Below are 21,576 nucleotides of genomic sequence, written 5' to 3'. Positions count from 1 at the left end.
CACAATCGGTGGCTGACTAAATACTTTTTTGCCCCACTGTACTTGCTAGAAGTTCCAGAAAAGCTCAGGAGGAGCAGGGTCCAGACGAAGACCTGATCCATCATTGTTTTGTTTCAAAGAGTGTTGCGAGCTGTGAATACCCAAAGTGTCAAAGCTATGAGATGTTTGACAGAAATGATTTGCATAGGCAGGCTCTGTCATTCGCTCAACCCATCAGTATTGTCGAGGGAGAAGAGAGAACAAAGTTTCAAGGAAAGAAACAGACTATAAAAGTCTTTCTTAAACACTCATTATTATGTCTGTTCTGTGCACTCCTCGTCCAACATTGCCCATACGGAAAAGAAATAGTAAAAACATATGATTTACTCATGAAAGTGGCCACTTTCTCATTACTTTCATATATTTTTTTAGTAAGTATCCAAAACATACAAGTTTCATTATATAATTTTTCAAGGGACCTTATATGTGTTTTCACTCTTGTATGCTTTTCATACAAGTTTCATACAAGACAGATACAAACTTTATAAGATGTATATATATCCTTTCCATATGGGTGGTCTTCTAGGAATGTAATTTTGGTCTCCATATTTTTAATTAAATTCAACAGCTATTTGATTTCTTTAAATTTCTGTCATCAATGCACTTCAAATATATCAAAGAAAGACACAGACATGAAGCCTGAGGTTATTGGGAAAGAGCAACTAATGGGGGTTGCTTCACAGCCGACAAACGAATCAAAAGAAGGATTTTCCATGTTGTTAGTGATTTCTTTCAAATGCAAATGTAGAGGTCAAGAGAAGAAACTCAGTGAGGGCTGAAAGAAACAATCTTTATTACTTCTGCTTTTTATCTTTCTATCTTTCCATCCTTTTGCTTTTTGTCATTTTATTCTTTGGCCATGTTGGTGCAATTAAATATAAAGTAATGTGGACTTAGGTGTATTTTATAATCTTTGAAAAACTCTCCAGGTTTGGGATAACATAGGATATATTTAAGCTATTAACATTAAATTATAATCCTATCAACAACACTGAAAAAGAGATCTGTCCTTTTCACTGCCTCCATCAAACCAGGTGTGTTTTTATAGTCAAAACAATCAAACTTACAAGTCATCTCACCAACCACTGCCCCCAAAATATATGTACTCAATTCAGTTATAGCACTGACCTCCGTGTTCAGACAGTCTGTGTGATACTGATATTTGGGAACCCCAGAGTCCTCTCTCCTGTCATTAGTCCTGAACTCACAAGTGTTCTAATAAGAAGGTGTTCTTTTGCACAAACATTCATATTTGCCCACCTTTACCCTTTACCATGCAATTACCATGTAATTAGGCTGCGGGCCAAAATTGGCCCGCAGGCCAGAGTTTGACACCTATGAGCCTTCAAGTGTTACATATTCGTACATGTAAATCCACCATCTGATGAATTTCCATGTTGCATCATACTTTTGCAAAAGGGAAAACCTCTGTGCTTTCATTCCTTGTATTAGTCAGGGTACATTATTACGTATTCTCATATGTCATCACTAATGAGAAAGTTTTGCAAATACAAAATTTTTAAGAATCTTTTGAATCTCTTTCTTTCTCGTAGCTCGCTCTCCTCCAGATTTGAGCAAGACTCCTGTGTCACCGCTGGGATTGAAGCCTCATCAGCAGGGTGCAGCAGGTCAGTTTACCAGCATTAAATATATTTGTCTTCATTTAGAACTGACAGTATATATACTACAGATGATGTATACAAAATGATATTCAGTTCATGGTACAACATTCAGGTTTTCAGTATTTGCATCCAAAGAATTTGAATCTCCCAAATCATAATTAGATTTGACTAAAAGCACTTTAGCCATCCAGTGATAATTATACAGAAGTGTACAGTGCACAGAATCCCTGCACTATGTCATACTGTAGCTGACTGAGTAGAAGGTTGCTTTAATACTTTGCTGCCCTCTAGTGTGTAGAATTGTTCCTGCAAATGTTTCGACGCTAACAGTTCTTGCTCTGAGCTCAAGTGCATCTCTCTTCTCTCCTCCTTTTCCACACACCCTCTCTTCTTCTGTTGGTGTCTGCTTCTTTTTTCTTCTTGTGGTCAGACTTTCATTCTAATACTGGAGAACAAGGTAAGCTTACTTTTTGTGGCACCACCAAACCCATATTTGATATTTCTGTGCTCGACTATACATGAATTTGTCTTTGTTTTATGATGATTGATGTTAGATTAATTTCCTGTTTCTGTCAGTTTCGCCTTTTCCAAGCTTCTGATGCCTGTTAGCTGATTTGTCTTGTTACGTTCAGGGCATCCAACTGTTGCGTGATGCACCAAAAACCGATCTGACCGTACACATGTATGTGTGTGTCTGTTTTAACACGCAGATAATCGAGGTTTTGGCGACTCCAGGGTACAACCTTTGAATGCTCCTCTCTCCTCCAGCAGTCCCATCCACAGCACTGATGGGTGAGTCTTCTGTCACTTATTTTTCTTGGATAAAAATTTTAGCCTGTACATGTTTTTTATACATATTAAGCAAATGTTACTTTTCTTTTTTTTATACTCATATCCAGGATGTCATTTACGGAGTATGATGCTGAAAGTTTCTGAAGAACCCTTGTGATTGAGGTTAAAATAAAGTGATTTCGCAACTGGAGCGTGAAAAGCCCAAATTTTAAATTAAAATAAAAGTTTCCGGTTCTAATACATTGACACATATGGGGACATACTGCTGTGAAAGTACTTCATTTCATGCATATAGATAGCTTGGAGACCCAAATTAGATATTCAGGTTAACTGAGCAAGCACTTGGCGACAGTGGGGAGGAAGAACTCCCTTTTAAAAGGAAGAGAGCTTTGACAGAACCACGCTCAGGGAGGGGCCAGACAAGTTATAGAGTGTGTGAGGACACAGAGGAAAGAAATGCGAGCATAGAGACATGAGGACAAAACAGAAAAAATAGAAAAGAGAAGAAAACATTTAATAACATGCTGTAGATGCATATAAACACACTGTGTTTGAAGAGAGGTGAGTGAAAAAGAAGTGCTTAGTGCATCATGGAGAGTCCTAGCATCTACTTCTAAAAACCACAAGTAAACCAGCAGTCTGAGTGCTGTGTTAGCATAATAACATAACGAAAAGTATTTAAGACATGACAGAGCCTAAATATTCAAGACTTTGCTTGTAAGGATTTACACTGAGAAATTCCACATCACTTCCTGTGTATAATGTCTTTCATTAGAGAACAATCACCAGTCACATTTCATGTGGCCTGTATATGATGTATCGCAGCATTATCCCAGCAGTGATAGAAATAAAACCAGTACCTCAAACTGAATTTTTGTTATTACTGCACCCACCTGCAGTACCATCACAGCTCACTAGGGGGCTCCAGCTCACACTTTGGGAATCACTGGACTAAAGCAATGGTGTCATCATTCAGTATGATGCTGTAGAGAAGTGAAAGTGATGCTGAGAATAGATTAGCAGCCAAACATCCAGGAAAGCAAGCATATAAGTGATTACAGATCTTTCTCGTTGAACTTACAGATTAGCATCATCATTGCATTGGAGAGCAGTTGAACAAAAGTTCAATAGCCTTATTAATTTAGTATCAAAGACTGAGCACAGATGGAGTCACTCTGTTTTCTATCTATATTTAATCCACATAAACAGCTAAATAGAGTCAAAATTGCAGATTCAATTCAAAATGGCAATCAGATTATAATAAATAACTATCCACACAGATACAGACAAAAATGAATGCATATTCAATGCCACTATTTAACAAAAACCCAAACCCCACCCCCGAAACTGATACAATATGTTCATGTTTAGGATCCTTTCAGAGGGCGACGAACCAACCAAAAGACCTAATAATGCTTTTAAAATAATAATAATAACATTATACAGTGGGGTAATTTTCATTGAGGTTACTTAGATATGAGCTGCCGATATCATCCACAAGATGTATTTTACGAACTGGAATAAGTGCTGAAATGTCAACATCAAGTCAGCTTGAGCATCCTTATCACATTTAATGTTCGGTGTAAGGATCAGGTACAAAAATACAATAACATACCTTTTCTCACTTTTATGATTGTAGAAGAAGAACTAGTTCTTCAGATGCCGTCCCACACAGCCCCGCCTCTATTCACCCCCACAGATCTGCTTCCCCAGACGGATCTCAGGTCAACATTATGGGCGTCCACACAGTCCCCGGCAGCCCTAACACCCTCCACCGCACAGTGGCCACCAATACTCCTCCGAGCCCTGCACTGCAGAGACGCCTGGGTCAAGCCAGCCCCTTGCTGGGCAGGCACCCACCTCCATCTGGTGTTCCTTCAAGTCCTCTGATTGGCCGAAACCCTAAAACAGCAGCTGCCGGTGTGCCACCTAGCCCTCTGATGGGGCGCCGCACGGCAACGAGTGGACACAGTACGCCTGATGAGCTGGGCGCTGCCTCTCGCCAGGGGGGCATCCATCAGCCTGCCACGCCTGCTTTCCCAGTCTCCCCACAGCTGCCAGAAAAGCGACACATGTCCAGTGGAGATGCAGACAGAATGGAGAACAAGAACCTGATGCCAATACCGATCAGTGTTAGCAGCACGCCTAACCTGTCTGGGACACACACTCTCCCAGACGTCTCCAAGTCTATATACGGTAAAAGGGAACTTTTTTTTTAATACCTTTCATGAACCTCATGGGCTAAATATCACTGATTTTCTTCACCTAATTTCATTCAAACAGACGGTTATCCTGACATCAAGATGAATGTCAAGTTTGTCCAGGACACCTCCAAGTACTGGTACAAGCCAGACATCTCCAGAGAGCAAGGTGAGAGTCAGGAACTTCAACCAATTTCAGCTGCTCATCCTCTCATCATTGCTTTTCTTTTTATTCTCCTCATCTTCTTCTTGTAGCCATCAGTTTGCTGAAGGACAGGGAGCCTGGGGCTTTCGTCATAAGGGACAGCCACTCTTTCAGAGGGGCCTATGGTCTGGCTATGAAGGTGGCCTGCCCACCACCAACTGTCCAGCAGAACAAAAAAGGTAAAGGCTTCCCGCACTCTGCTCTTGGCTTGCTTGTGAAACATCTGCCTTCTCCAACAGCTGGATCAGCTGAGTATGTCTTTCTTTTAGTTGGTGACATGACTAACGAGCTAGTGCGGCACTTCCTGATTGAGACAAACCCCAAAGGTGTCCGCCTGAAGGGCTGTCCCAATGAACCCTATTTTGGTGAGTTTCTGCTGGTGTTTTTTTTCTGTTTGCAACATCAAAATCACAGGTTGAAATTTAATTTAATATCAGACTGATCCAGTCTGACAGAGAGACCATTGCTTTCTGTTTGTAGGCTGTCTTTCTGCTTTGGTGTACCAACACTCAATGACCCCACTGGCTTTGCCATGCAAACTGATGATCCCCACCAAAGGTAACTCTTGTTTTTTTAACTCTACTTTCTTAGTTTCTTTAACATTTTATGGAACGGGAATCCACTCAGACTTTTAGTACAAACCAAATTATTGATAGGTACTTCCATGTTTTTGATAAAAATGTCAATTTTATTTTACACTTTACAATTTATTTGCTGCAAGTAATTGTATTCAGATGCAAAAATATAACATCTACTCTATTCGGTCTCTCCAGACCCAAATGAAGAGGCACTAGAACTCACCACACCAACTGATCCAGTTGTTGAACTTCTTAAGCAGGGAGCGGGTAAGTGTCACTGAAGTCTACTAGAAGAAAAAAGGGATAAATTATGATTCTACAAAAACTAACTCTTTGTGAAAAGTAGAGATGCACCAATTGCAATTTTCTTGGCCTGTTCCAATTTCCAATTTTTTAGTTCTTTTTTTTAAGTGTGATGTGCCAATACCATTTTTTTTAATTCTGGTTTCTTTCTTAAAACTAAAAATGACAACAAAATCACATTTTCTTCAATGCAATATTCTAAATTATATAGCAATAATAGAAATTTTTAAACTTACAAAATTTTCCCCCAAAACTACAGTAAGTTACCGGGTATTGTCTCACAGAAGTAACTGAAAATAACCTACTGGAAAGAGATACAGATAATTAAAATGACTTCCTGTATATCTAGTTTTACCTGACATATTTCAGCTTGCCAAATAAAACCAGTTGCAAGAGATTCATACAACAAAACAGTTATATGTTTATAAATTCAACAGCCAACATGAAATCAACACCTTTTCCTTTTCACTTCTGTCATAAATTTTTTTTCGTAACTGCTTTTATTCCGCGGGCATACTGAGGTTCATACTGAGGCTGCTAGCATATGGCTTGCGCCGGACTCTGGATAGCTTTAGTTTTAGCCACTTTGCTTTTGTTTGCTTCCCTAAAATATCCATATTCAACTGGATGATGGTGATTTTATGTGGGATTAGATTTGCTGCAAATGCTTTAGTGCCGGTTCCCATGTGGTTTACTTTAAAATTTGTCACTTTACTCACAATGAGGAGTTTAACATCCAGCATTTGGATGTCAGCGTGTGCTGTTCTTTTGCAGATATGTTGCGCATGCATGACAAAGACCAGCTTATAATCAGATATATGTGAAACTGTTTGGCCAGTCACCAGTTGTGGCACAGACTAATGGAATCAGGCCTGTTCTGGTCCCTGAATGGACAATTTGTGCATTTCAAGAAAAAGAAAAAAACTTTTTTATTTATTTTTAGAAACATCAGATCACTTGCTTACACAACCTTGTCATCCTTACTTTACAGTCCAGAAGGTTCCTGAGGAAGCCCATGGTAAATACTGGTTTGCACTGCTCTGCTTCATCATGGAATTTTACTGAATATGAGTGTGCTCTTTCCCAGAGGGTTTCAGTCACTGTTAACAAATTTTACAACTAAATAAAACTCGAAAAAAACTTGAAATTCATGCATGTTATGTAAAAATATGCGTTGCATGATAACTTGTGTCATAACATTATTCACTGTATGCATTTTTAATTATCCTCACTACAGCTTCCATCACTTTAAGACAAACTGCATGCACACTGTTTTTTGTTTTTTTTGTAGGATCTTCTCTTATGTAGCAGTGTTTTTCCATTGTTTACCTCTAGCGTGCAATGTTCTCTACATCAACTCTGTGGACATGGAATCGCTCACTGGGCCTCAGGCAATTGCCAAGGCAATTAGTCAGACGCTGTCAACCAACCCTCTGCCCGCTGCCACCACCGTCCACTTTAAAGTGTCCACACAGGGCATCACACTCACCGACAGTCAGAGAAAGTGAGTAAGCACGTTCAGGAGTAACTCTAATATTAACAATGGTCTTAATAAGGGTCTGTTATATCTGTTATATATATTAGTATGATAGTCCCTAACAAAAAGAAATGTTTACTGCAAAAGTAATTTTGCACCCTCTAGTGGTAGCCAGTAAACCAGTAATCACATGACAGCATTTTTCAGCAAACACCAAGAGATAGACCCTGTGCAATGTTTCACATCCAAGCATGGTCTTTTAATGTAATGTTATTTTATATTCATTCATTCATTTATTTTTACTGCAGGCTTTTCTTTAGAAGACATTATCCAATAAACACGGTAACCTACTGTGACATTGATCCCCAGGACAGAAAGTAAGACTTTCCTTTAATGTACTGAATATATATATATATATATACATATATATATATATACATACATATATATATATATATATATATATATATATATATATATATATATATATATATATATATGTATATATATATGTATATATATATGTATATATATATGTATATATATATATATATATATATATATATATATATATATATATATATATATATATATATATATATATATATATATATATATGTGTATATATATATATATATATATATATATGTATATGTGTATATATATATATATATATATATATATATGTATATGTGTATATATATATATGTATGTATATGTGTATATATATATATGTATGTATGTATGTATATATATATGTGTGTATATGTATATATATATATATATATATATATATATATATATATATATATATATATATATATATATGATTAGTGTAATTACTTAATTCAAAATTATATTTTTTATTGTATTTTGTATTTGATTTTTTGTTTTTTGTTTAGATGGGGCAAAGAAGGAGGCGGCTCAGTGAGGTAAGTTTGCATGCTTTAAAGATAAATGTGTATAAAGAGTTATCTGTGTACTGAACGTCATAAACAACTGAATTCATTTCACTAACCACTTAAAAAAATATTGTTTGGTTTCCTTTTCCAGATGTCCAATAGCTACAGTATTTAACCTTATCTGGCAAAAAGGTTGAGACACATCAAACTTTAAATTTAACAGAAACTTTTAACACAAACTCAACATATCCAAGGGTGAAACTGAGAAATTTGATTGTTTAGTGAAAAATAGATGACATCATTGGTTTAATGCAATCAAAATGTCTCAGAAAAGCCTCGGCTCTTCTTTTAACACACCTAGCAAGCATTTAGCAACTGAGGATATCAACTGCCAAAGTTGCAAAAGCAAAATGTTTTTTTGATGCTTGCCCCAGCATGAATTTGAAGTTGTTCAAGGTCACCTTAATTATATTTGGACCTGTTGATAGACACTGTCACTGAAGCACACTGGAATATTTTTGTTATGAAAGGCATTCATGTTTGTTTGTTTTTAACTTTGGCACAGTACTTTTGTAACAAGTAGACTGTCAAACTGCTTGCTGACTAATGACTTGTGATAACAGAGTCATTTGCCTTTGTTTAAGTATAATATATGTTTTTCTTGCTTTCAGGCTTTTTGGATTTGTGGCAAGGAAACAAGGAAGCACAACAGACAATGTCAGCCACCTGTTTGCTGAGCTGGACCCAGATCAGCCCGCCTCCGCCATCGTCGGCTTCGTCTCTAAAATGATGCAGCGATGAAACCCTTAACGTTCAAATGGCAGTGGCTGTTTTGCAATCTTCCCTCATTGTTGGTGTCCTCTTTGCCAGGGCTGGATGGAGTCCTTTCCTTCTGTTTTATGTTGGGTTTTTGTTTTCCTTCTCTGTTTTTTCCTCTCTGCCTTGCTGGTTTGTTTTGATCTAATTGAAGTAGTCTCTGTTTGAAGGCTTTGGTGTGGATCGAAACTGGAGCTAGAGGATGTGTGATGCGGAGCTATGCATGTGACAAACATGGAAGCCATTGGAGGGAGAAGATTTATCGACAGGGTAACCTGTGCTTGGAGAACTTAGCTAAAGACTAAAAGAAAAATGCAAAGTCTAGTCAGGGAACATAAAAGGAAGTGGATGTTTCAGGGTTTTCTGTTGTTCTTGTCGATTGATTTACCAAAGGTAGCTGCAATACAAGTGCGAGAATGATGTAGCTGTTAAGCCATTATTATTTCCTCCTTTTAAAAGATGAAACATTGAAAAAAAAATCTGTTTTCTTGAACTCATCTTCAGGAGTAAAAAAAAAATGTTGGCCTTGATGGCTTTTAGCAAAACTGTCTGAAGACATTATGCATGTTAGCTTGATCTTTAAGCTTGACTCTTCTACCTTCCACAAAAGTCATTGTGAAATCCTTAGAGTGGCCATTTCCAGGTCTGTTATGTGTTGGAAAGGGCTCTGCAGTGAAACGACTGATCTAAACTGCACATAACAGACCAGACTTAACAAAAAAAAGAAAAGGGGAGGGAAAAAAAGGACAATAAAACAATGCCACGCTAAGGTCACCGAACTTTGTGTCAGTGCAGCCACTTTTGCATCACCTCAGCATCCAGTCCGAGCCTGATTTCTCTCTCTAAAAACACAAAAAAACCTTGCTTCTTGGATTATCCACCTGATATCGGCAAGCTCGCAATTGCATGCCAGACAGAGGGATTGTTTTATCTAGAAGGTGGAGCCGCTGATTCAGGCCAAGACTCTTTCCTCCCAGAGTCACACAGACTTCGTCATCACCAACTGCTTGATAGACGCTGCCACTGAAACACACTGGAAATCACCAGGGACTGGCCCAATGACCTGGACCTATGCACTGTTCTTTATGCATGTTGTTGTCCCAAAATGCACCCCCCCCATAGTGACATCCAACATCACTGAAATCATTCTATGCCATGTGCTTAAAACTAAAAACCTTTAGACGAGTACTCTGACGCCGTATGACTTGTCAAAGACTGCATGAAATAGAAACTTTTTTTGTACTCTTCTCAGAGTCCTACGAAACAAACAAAAAAAGGAAGTAGAACAACCCACTGTTGAAGTAGTCACATGATGGTGAGATGCTATGTTTTTACCTTTGTTTTCATTTAGTTTTCAGTCCATTTGGGCCAGGGTTACCTTTCGCTGTATCAAGGACAGTTTTATGTTCCACGGTGTTGTCAAAATTTACATCTGGATACCATTTAGTGTTAAAAACAAAGAAAAAAAAAAACACATGAGAAGTTTCCACACTGTGCGCAATGCCTGCTTGTTGAACACACGCTCAACCATTCACAATAAGCTAAGGGAAAAAAAATTGATATTGATATAAATGTACATAGATACTACTTTGAAAGGTGACATAGCGAAAAAAAGTATTTATTTTTGTTGCTTTGGTCCCTCATGATTACTCATATATACATATATTGTACAGTCTAGATAAAGAAGATTACCTAATAGGGTGAGAAAAAAAAGATATATACTTATTTTGGCTAATGATTTCAAAGTCTGGCGATTTTGAAATGCGTTTGAATATATGGTGTACATTACTTTGTACATGTATATGTTTGTTTTCACCTTGTCATGTATTACTCTTTTTTTCTGCCTGTTTTTTTTCTTCTTCTTCCCAAACGAGGTGGGGCGCAAAGGAGACAGGTCTGAAATGTGTAGACAGAAATATCTGAGTGTGCTTCCTTACATTTGGAAGGCAAACATATCGAAGCTGTTACATTTAAATGTGTGAGAAAAAAAGGAGGAGGCCAACCTCGAATGCAATATGAAAACAGCTTTTATGCATCCGTGACAGTTACAGTTATAATTTTGCCAAAGATTCATACGTCTATGCTAACTTGCTGCATGCTGCTTCTCAGTTTCCATTTGTTTTGTGTTTCATTCATTTTTCAGTCTAGCTCAACTTGAGCAGCCAGGTTATTATGGGATGTTCGATATTAAATAATTGCAAGACAGCAAGACATTGAGATGTCTTGCAATGACAAAAGTATTTTGGGGGTGGGCAGGCGTTTGTTGTCTCCAAAATGTATTTGCTTAAGATTGAAAAGTCCCACTGTGCCCATCTCAAAGAAGAACAATGAAGTTCTGTTCAATTACCAAAACATTAAATTTCAAATAGACGTCAGTGCTGGAGGTAGATAAAGTCAGACATGTCTCATCGTGATGCTAAAGCTCTGCACTTGCAGCCTTGTCAGACCTCCAAAGGTGTCCCCCCCCCCCCCCCCCCACCCTTTGAGAGTCATTGATTTATTTATTCTTATTTATTCTTTCATTTCCTTACAAATTTCCATGTTTCATTGTCACAGCTTTGCAGTTTTTACAGCGTTAATGATTTTAGGATTGTACGGTGGCGCTTTATTGAAAGCAAAGAGGTACAGTGCACTTAAATCAATGTCATTTGAAAAGAAAAACTAAAGAACTAAATGTTGAAATACAATTTAAAAAAATCTAAACTATATTGTACCTGTTGGCTTTGAGTCAAGAGTTACCTTGTTGTTTCATTGAAATTAAAAAAAAAAAGATTCTGTGACCCGTTGTACAGATGAGACTTGTATGTTGTATGAATGTTCTACTATGGATGTGCAAAAGGGTCTCAGATTTTGTCTACGCTTATCATTTACATTATGCTGTCATGGCTTACCTGTTCCTGAGGAAAAAAATGAAATAAAAACATTAAAGCAATACAGATACATTACGTTAAAGGCATGTGGGTGTTTTTTTTTTACTGCGCTTTTTTAATACATGGGTTCAGACACTGACTTCTTAGTCTGACCCTCACCCAGAACCAGTTTGATTAGAGAGACCCTGGCATGGAAAAATTACCTGGAGGGATCATTTGGGCTGATTTGACATTCATGAAGGCCAAGCTTGGAGCCTCATTTGATATTGCTTAGTGGGAATGTATCTTAAATGCACAGGGCTTGGCTCGGCCTTAACAAACCGTACGGGTCTGTTCTATGGACGCACCACTCACCATAGCGGTCTGGTACTTTCTGAATTTGGCGGTAGTCAAAGGCAATTCAATCTGTACCTGTTTAAACTGGATTTAGGGACACAGGACTGTCAGGTGAGGGGGTTCACAGGAGTGAGTTTATTTTTAGCCCCCCAGCTGCACATAGAGTTTGTCCATAGTGGGCAAGATAATGTTTTTCCTGCACCTTACGAACTGAGTGCCATCACAGATTATGCACCTTTTTTGGAGTCTCTGGTGAGGTGCTGAAAAGCTCCCCAACCGGGGAATCCACGGTCCTAGTGAAGCAAGCCGACATATGGGTGTGTGATTGATTTTGTAATTGTATTATGAGACCTGAGGCCACGTCATGGACACTTGGGTCAAGAGAGGCTGGTGGTGTGGTGGATCAGGTGATGAAGGAAGATGCCAGACTAGAATGCCCAAACATTTAATCAGTGGTCCCCTGAATCCTCAGACCCTGATCTAATCTTATTGAAATTAATTATAGAAAGTTTAGTGCTACTGAACTACTGGTGTGACATACCGGAGTCTGAATATTTATTATTTTTGTCTTTTAATATTTAAATGTGTTTAAGAAAGTACAGAAAAGGTGAATATTATGAACAAAATCTGGAAAATATTTCATATTATTTTTATGTTTTTTTTATTTTTGTTTTTCATGCTTTTCTCAATGAAACAAAAATCATAATAGATAGTGCTTGTAAAATAATGAAATGCTGACTTTGTCACACAATAGAAATGAGACGATTACACATCAATTAGGGAAAATGCAAAGACAGAGATGAGAAAAATAACCAAAATGTATTAAACACAGCAAATAATTTGTGATTTAAATGTATTTTATGAAATAAAGTAGCTCAGTAGCAAATAAATTGTAGTTTCTCCTCACAATTATGAGCCTCCCAAACACCCTTAGTCCCTCGTGTCACCTGTAAGGCACCACACTTCGTCTTAGTACTCGGGCACAGTGGCTTTCCCCCTTGACTCCAGGCCTCGTAATCCATCATCTCCCTGTCTACCCACAGCCAGTCCTCAGATAAGAAGCGCAAGCCAATCCAGACGACTTCTTTTGTGTTATGTTTGCTCAGCTCTTTCTGGATGAGCAGCATCTCGGTCTCAGATGCCACACTGGCCAGGTCCTCGTGGTGCTTCCTGCAGTACTCCAGAGCTTCCTCCCAAGTCTTTTCCTGCTTCACCACTATTGCTCTGTAGCAGAAAAAGGGTCTTGTGTTACCTGGATACGCATCATGCCACCTGCCGTTTTTGTTTATAAAACCACTGTTTTCATTATTTCGGTTGTCAGGTTGATCTGTATTCCAGAAAATCCAGGTCAACGCTCCACCTCCTGACCACAGCCATTTGTCTTTGTCTGAGTGGTTCCTTTCCAGTCCAAACCAGACACCGTCATTGACACTGGGAAAGAGCTCCATCAGTTTTTCATTATCCTGTTTATTACTAACCGGGGCCAAGTCTGTATAGTTCTGCCGACAATAACTCAAACTTTCACCCCGAGTCTTTTCCTCGTTCACACAAACATACTTGCAAAAACTTGTAGATAAGCTCAGCAGGAGCAGGATCCTGAAGAAGACCTGATCCATTGATGTGTCGTTTCAAGCAGTCTTGAAAAGAAAAGGAAGGCCATGGAGAGCTTTTAAAGCAAATAAAAGAATTTTAAAATGAATCCTAAAAAGCGACACTAGTGAAGTGAAGCTAAAATAGGGGAAATGTGCTCAAACTTTCAAGTGCAAGTTAAAAGACGAGCTGCAGCATTTTGCACCCTCTGTAGATGAGTAATATATGATGCGCTGACCCTGATATAGAGTGCATCACAGTAATCCAGCCGAGTCCTAACAAAGGCGTGGATCACTGTCACAAAGTGCTGCCGTGAAAGAATTGGCCAGCTGCCTGAGCTGAAAGAAGCTAGATTTTATCACTGCCTTAATCTGATTTTCAAACTTCAGATCACAGTCCACTTTTTTCCTTTTCTGTCTGGTTGTTCACACTACAAATAAAATGTGACAGCAAATGTGCTCTAGTGTGAACAGTTCACGGCCCTCAAAGTGGCCCGCATGCGCAAAAGAAGACGTCACACACAACGGAAGTAAAAATGGCGGCTACAGAGCTAGTAGGTGTTGTTGCAGCAGTCTATCAATTTCTGCACAGTCGTAACCGACAGAATTTTGACAAATTACTTAGAGAAAGAAGGACACTTAGAAAAAATTAACAATGGCCGCCATGCTTTCTCGTTTGTCTTCTCCAGCGCTGATAATTGGCATCTGTCTTGTGTCAGTGACATAAAAGACAGATTTAATGAGACATCAGCATAGAAAATCTTAAACAAATGCTGAATTTGCTTAATCAAAAACGAGAGACTGTGACTTTGCAGTTGACAAACAACTCCTGTTTGTGTATGCAGACGTAATTTCCAAACAGCCTCCTTTGGAAAACAAATGAAGATCAAAGAAGGACATGATGGCATGACATTCAAACAGGTTGAGGGAAGAATAATATATAGTTATATAAGCTATTTTATATATAGTACACGCAATAATAATATGAGAAACCAACAGAGGGATTTTTAAAATTTATGCATGTAATGAGAAACTGATGTTCTTGCATTTTTTAACCTTTTTTTCTACAGCTTTTATCATTTTTTCCTACAAAAATGAAACATCAAAAACATTCAAGTAAAAGCTTATGTATAAGAGCTTATGTATAAGAAATTAGTTGTTGCAGTGCTGTTACTTACTGTAAGTACATTGTCAAATTATTAACTTTCTTTCACAGCAATTGTGTCTAATCACAAAAACAAGGGACTAGAAACTCTATTCAAGGTGACAAAAGACCATAGTTATTGGAACAAGCTAAACAAAACATTTAATTTGCATAAGGAAAAAGTGAAGTTGTCCTGGCTCCTACATTAGATAAACAAATGAGTTTGCAGGAACAAAGCAAAGTCATTTTTCATGTTGTCGCAATGAAAGGTCAAGAGAATGGACTGAAAAAAATTAATATATTATGTAAGCTGTGTAGAAATCATTGTATTGTTTTTCCCATTTTTGTTGTCCTTTAAACATTCTTTCTTTTTTAAATTTAGCATCCTGGATCATTTCACCCAGTGTTTTGTGTTTTTGGGTTAAGTTTTATTCTGTGAATTATGACTTTCTGTTTTTATCATATTTTATAGCTCCTGGTTGGCAGGTTTCTGTTATGTTTCTGTCCTAGTATTTCGCAGTTCTGTGTTATTATCTGAGTTCTAGTTCATAGGCTTTGTTATTTGGCTTCCCTGTGTTCTGTGTTGTGTACTCTTTACTAGTGGTGGGCGAATCAATCCAAATATGGATAGTATTAATACCAAGTCGGCATCGGATCGATAATAACCTGGTGAGATCGATTCTTTACTTTGAGTTCTGCTCGTTTACAACGCTGTGCTTTCAGCAAAGACGAAACAGCCGGGTCGCTGGACTCGCCGCTCCTAAGTCAGCGAAGAGCAGGCACACTTTGCTTCCCCCCCCCCCCCCCCCCCCCCCCCCCTTATGTTTTGGTGTTGCAGCCAAGGCTCCGGGTTCGCTGTCCACACTGCGACGCGAAAACGTTTTCAAATTTATCCGCTTGGAGAGTTTTCAAAACGCTGCGTTTTCCTTGAACAAAAACGCAGTCTCAGTGTGGACGGAAGACCAGAACGGCGAGAAAAAGATGCGTTTTCAAATGAAAACGAATTAGTGTGGACATGGCCTGAGACAGTGGTGACGCAAATTTGAAGGCTAGAACCCAGCCCACGTAGATTGCGAAGGCCGGCTCCTCCGAAGGATGCAGCCCCTGAACTGAGACACAGCTATAGTGTGTTTTTTCCTTTGCTCGTCACTGGTCCGTCTGTGTTACCTCGGCGTGTCACCCTGTGTGGTATTCTGTGTATCCCTGCATATCATTCTGCATGTCATGATTTTAGGTTTGTTTTGTTAGCTTTCCCAGTTCAGGTTATTTCTTAGTTTCTGTCTTTGCCATCTCCGCTTCTCTTTGTATTCAGACATTTGGAATAAAGCTCACTCGTTGTAACGCCAGTGCACTTGGGTCCTCCTCTCATATTCTCCATTCGTCTGCCACTGCAGCCGTGACAAGCATGTTGCAAATTTGCCTTTTAATACGGTCCGTAGCACGGCAGGCCACAGGAGTGTCCCAGAAATGCAAAGACTTTGTTTCTTTATTTTTCACTATACGCAGTAACGTTGCGGTTTTCAGCTACTACAAACTACTAAATAAATTGTGCTAGAGTGCAAGAATTAGAGTAATGTGCAACAGCCAGCCTCTTCTGACACTGTCCTCTCAGCCTTCCACTCCACCTCTTACTGCAACTAAACAATAGTGATCTGCGAATCATGAACGAATCGTTCAATACTCGAGAATCACTTTACTGACTCATGAATCATGATTCACAAGCTCAACTGACTCACTGACTCATCCCTGTTGCTGTTAGCAGTAATGTATCTAGCTTATAATTAAAATTGTGGAGAAAAACACAACATCCAGTATCGTAACAAAAGAATTTCTGCTCTGAACTGGGAGAAAAAACCCTGAGTAGAAGCTCACATCAAGAAAATAGCTCCTCGGTTCACAGTAGCATCGCTCTGCTAACTTGAGTTTACAATAGGGTTCATTCGCTCGGTCAGCAGGTGGCGGTATCCTCGTACACTGGGGAGTACACTGCCATTAAACGAACAAAAGAAGAAGAAAATCCCTGCACATGCGCGGTACGGATCGGGTAGACCCGATTTGTACGGTCCGACTTTGCACATGCGCAGTAAGGATCGGGAGTCCCGATCTGTCACTATCTTTTTATTTTTTTGTTTTTGGCTACTTTATATTAAATGTTTCATTATCGGAAACATTTTAAAAGATACTTGTTATTCTTAACATCTTAACAGATACTCTGACCTGTAACTATCGTAAAATGCTTCGACCGGAAGTAGACACCTTTCGTGCATGCAGGGTACCGATCGGGTTTCTGGTACGGCTCGTGTAGTGACACCCCTCCCTCCTGGCTCACAGCTTCTTCTTCTTCTTGATTGGCAACCAATGTTAAGGCGCATTACCGCCCCCTGGCTCACAGCTCAGTGGAAATTTAGATGAGAAAATATATATTTAGCACATTTAAGGAAAATACTAATAAAATAAAAAAATTAAAATAAAATAAAATAAATGGTTATTAAGCAATTTTGATAGGAAATTGCTTAATTTTAGAAATATTTTTGCTCTTTTTTGCTCTATAAAATAGTTGTTTTCTTTTAGAATCATTCATCTTAGCAGTAGGATTTACATGAAAAGAGAAACAAATTAAGTTTGAGTGATTATGTAAATTTTTTGCACTCTCTGGTCGACTGACTCAGTGAATCAAATGACTCAAAAAAAATCCAATTCACTTTGGTGAGTGACTCATTAAAACTTGATTCAGTAAAAAAGAATCAAATTTACCATCACTACTAAGCAACAACCACACCCTGCCACAACATGGCTGTTGTTGTTTTTTGCATTCTTGCTTTGCTTATTATACTGTCATTATATTTTGTGTGGTAATGATTTCAGCAAAGATCATAGACCACTCTCTATATATATATTGTGATTTTTTTTATCGTACATTTTTTTCTTACCATATAAACATAATTATGTCAAAGTTGTACATAGAAAAAATAATACTATGAACATTCTGCTTGCTTAATTATTAAATGTTATACCATCTTATCAACTAATAAAAGCTTTTTTTAAATTACTTGCTGCTAGTAGCTAAAAGTCTTTAGCTGAGAGAACTTTGGTGAATGTTTTCTACAGGTGGGTCATTGTACATAAAAGACTCCTAAAAATTCATTTCTTTTATATTATGAAATTAACAAATGTAGAGGTTAGGAGAAGAAACTGGAAGAGGACTGAAGAAAAATAGCTCTATATATTGTTTGAGAGAGATTAATTATTAATATACTTTGTAATTTCCAACTGCTTTTCTCTTTCAGCCATATTAGACATTAATCTTTTAACACATTGAACTGGCTTTTGTTGATTTTTGCATTGTTGCATGACCTATGCTAACATTAATGTGTAGTTTTATGTGAAACTCATATCCTTTAAATCTTTAAATTTCTCTTTCTGTTTGTATTATATACCTCACACACATTAAAAACACATGCAGGTAGATGTAAAGTGGAAGGTTATTGGGAGTGAAACCACCAAACAAATTTTTTAGTTTGCATACAGCAAAGTGCAAACGAAGTCATCATTTATACTGTCACACCATTAACATGATGGAAAACAACACATGAATGGCAAATTGAAAGACCATTAAAGAGTAATAAAACTTCTAACCGTTCCCATAATTTAATTCAAAAACACAGTGGACAATTAGTATACCTGTACTGTAAACACAATTATAAATTGTAAGAGTAATATTTTTAAGGTATTTTCTCTTATCTGCCTTCAAATTGCCTTTTCTTACTTTTCCTTTTTAACTTTAACTTTTATCAAAAACATTTTCTTTTGTGTTTAAGTATGTCTATGACAAAATGTAAAGAAATGTAAAATGTACTTTACTTTTCATACATAAGGCGCACCGGATTATAAGGCGCAATACGCGAAACAAAACAGTCAGATAAGTAAAACTTTACTTAACTCTTTCTTCTTGCTTTCTTGCTTCGTCCACTTCCGTACCATTGATTAATTAATATTGAATTCCCTCACAGCTGCTCTATTCCCATGTTGTTGCAGTATATTAATAACTAACCTTGTATTGTGGATGGATTATCTCAGTTGTTCTCCTGACTGAAGTTCAGCCCGTTTACAGCATTCTGCCATGCGATTGCATTTGTCCCTGACCATTGGAAACCCTTGTGTTAAGCTAGCATTCATCCTTTAACTTACAGTGTGTATGTTATGCTAACATAGCTTTGTTGCTAGCAATCACGTAGCACATTATTATATACCAGCTAGTGACTTAATTGTCACACCTGGTAAAGCAGCAACGCTGATCATTTTATTGAAGATGAAAGAATTTAGACAGTTTTTAACTCTCAGTGATGCTGCAGTGTTCATTTGACTTTGGGACCGGAAGCGGAGTTTGAACCCAGATTTCTCTGCGAGGCTCCTGACGGTGGCTGTAATGCTCCAACAATCCATCAAGCGGTGTGGCTTCGTAGCTTACCAAAGTCGTACTAACACTTTTTGACAGAGTTTTGAGCGCCGTGCACTACATAAAATCAGTTCGAGATGAGTAAGCACAACCAGAATTCCTACATAAGGCGCACCGGATTATAAGGCGCACTGTCGATTTCTGAGAAACTTAAAGGATTTTAAGTGTGCCTTATAGTGCGGAAAATACAGTATATTAGTGTTTTATCACATTATTTAAAAAATTATTCATTACAATGAAATATTAGCTACATAAAGTAACAGAGAGGGCCAGAGTCCACATAATCTGTGTTTTTGAAGTATATATATATATATATATATATATATATATATATATATATATATATATATATATATATATATATATATATATATATATATATATATGTGTGTATATATATATATATATATATATATATATATATGTGTATATGTGTGTATATATATATATATATATATATATATATATATGTGTATATATATATATATATATATATATATATATGTAGCCTGGGAAATGGTTAGCCACGCAGGACACAATTACTGGGGTTCTTAATGTGCAGTTTTATTGTCAATGACGACTGAATAAACTAAAAAAAAATGTCCTTTGACCTTTACTTTTGTCAAACAGCGGCCATATGGACTTGTACTGAACATCTACAGCACGAGAGGTAACGTGGCAAAGTAACAGAATAACCTATTAAACAAAGATGCGCCACTACAATACGAGGAATAAAAGAAATGAAATGAAATACAAAATACAAAAATACGGCAGTGGCCTCTGTATTCCACAGAAATCTCTGCTCACTTGCAATACTGGAGCACACAGATGATCTTGCAGCTTATCCCTTGCATGGAGAAAATAGCCGCTCCATGCTGCACATACAGGTCCAACAATTTAACTCCTTCACAACATTCCCATTCCACATCCACAACAAAAAGAAAAGTAAACAGGAAGTCCCAAGATGCATTTCTTGTTAAGTTTTTTTTGGAAAACTGCAGTTAACCCTTAAGCACTGCCCCCCCCCCCCCCCCCCCCCCCCAGTGACCACAATATGCAACTACACAAACCTATAAAATTAACAGCTTCAAGTGCACACAACATGCAGATATCCAAAGAAATAGCACAAGCAATAACATTAAATTACCCAATAACATTCTTGTCTTACCATACATGGAAACAAAGAAACAACATTTTAAGACCCCTTTTTGAACCTTAAATGGATATTTGGTTAACTGAAATGGAAAATATTATTATTAATTTACCACTCGGCTATATATATATATATATATATATATAGGGGATGTTGTCTGGGGGCTTTTGCCCCCTGGTAGGGTCTCCCATGGCAAACTGGCCCTGGGTGAGGGACCAGACAAAGAGCGATTCATAAGACCCTTATGAAAAGGACACCGAGGGAACAGTTTACCCTGCCTGGGATAGGGTTACCGGGGCCCCGCCCTGGAGCCAGGCCCGGGGAGGGTGCACGAGGGCGAGCGTCTGGTGGCCGGGCCTTAGTCCATGGGGCCCGGCCGGGCACAGCCCGAAGAGGAGACATGGGCCCATCCTCCCGCAGGCCCACCACCCGCAGGAGGCGCCATAGGGGTCGGGTGCATTGTGTGCCGGGTGGCGGCCAGGAGCGGAGGCCCTGGCGGACTGACCCCCGGCTGCCAAGACTGGCAATAGGGACATGGAATGTCACCTCTCTGGTGGGGAAGGAGCCTGAGTTAGTGCGTGAGGTTGAGAGGTACCGGCTAGATATAGTCGGGCTCACCTCTACGCATGGCTTGGGCTCTGGAACCAGTCTCCTGGAGAGGGGCTGGACTCTGTCTCAGTCTGGAGTTGCCCCTGGTGAGAGGCGGCGGGGCTGGGGTGGGTATTCTAATATCCCCTCGGCTTGCTGCCGGTACGTTGGGGTTTTTCCCGGTGGACGAGAGGGTTTGTTCCCTGCGCCTTAGGGTCGGGGAACGGGTCCTGACTGTCATCTGCGCTTATGCGCCGAGTGGCAGTTCAGAGTACCCAGCCTTCTTAGAGTCCCTGGGGGGGTGGGGGGGGGGGTGCTGGAGGGTGCTGGAGGGTGCTCCACCTGGAGACTCTGTTGTCCTGCTGGGAGACTTCAATGCTCACGTGGGTAACGACAGCGAGGCCTGGAGGGGCGTGATTGGGAGGAACGGCCTCCCTGATCCCTCACCTGGTGGTGAGTTGGATCAGGTGGCGGGGGAGGACGCTGGACAGACCTGGTGCACCTA

General features: G+C 38.8%; 1 protein-coding gene across 6 annotated transcripts in view; it reads left to right on the top strand.

Annotated features, from left to right (window-relative positions):
• The window catches only part of tns1a (tensin 1a), a 118,525-nt gene extending 108,816 nt beyond the window's left edge, over nt 1–9,709 (top strand). For 5 of the 6 annotated variants that reach the window (XM_026159526.2, XM_026159523.2, XM_026159527.2 and 2 more), the window contains 14 exons: nt 1,593–1,667; nt 2,092–2,118; nt 2,372–2,453; nt 4,093–4,649; nt 4,737–4,823; nt 4,910–5,038; nt 5,129–5,224; nt 5,340–5,417; nt 5,633–5,704; nt 6,732–6,758; nt 7,076–7,244; nt 7,526–7,594; nt 8,120–8,149; nt 8,791–9,709. In XM_026159526.2, coding sequence (XP_026015311.2) covers nt 1,593–1,667; nt 2,092–2,118; nt 2,372–2,453; nt 4,093–4,649; nt 4,737–4,823; nt 4,910–5,038; nt 5,129–5,224; nt 5,340–5,417; nt 5,633–5,704; nt 6,732–6,758; nt 7,076–7,244; nt 7,526–7,594; nt 8,120–8,149; nt 8,791–8,920 — 1,628 coding nt within the window. In that variant the 3' untranslated portion in view covers nt 8,921–9,709. The remainder of the gene's footprint in view (nt 1–1,592; nt 1,668–2,091; nt 2,119–2,371; nt 2,454–4,092; nt 4,650–4,736; nt 4,824–4,909; nt 5,039–5,128; nt 5,225–5,339; nt 5,418–5,632; nt 5,705–6,731; nt 6,759–7,075; nt 7,245–7,525; nt 7,595–8,119; nt 8,150–8,790) is intronic. The other variant, XM_026159525.2, reaches the window with a different exon arrangement.
• Nucleotides 9,710–21,576: the final 11,867 nt, after the last annotated feature.

This window comes from Astatotilapia calliptera, chromosome 23, assembly GCF_964374335.1.
Source record: "Astatotilapia calliptera chromosome 23, fAstCal68.1, whole genome shotgun sequence".
Taxonomy (NCBI): Eukaryota; Metazoa; Chordata; class Actinopteri; order Cichliformes; family Cichlidae; genus Astatotilapia; species Astatotilapia calliptera.
This window is presented reverse-complemented; position numbering and strand designations above follow the sequence as displayed.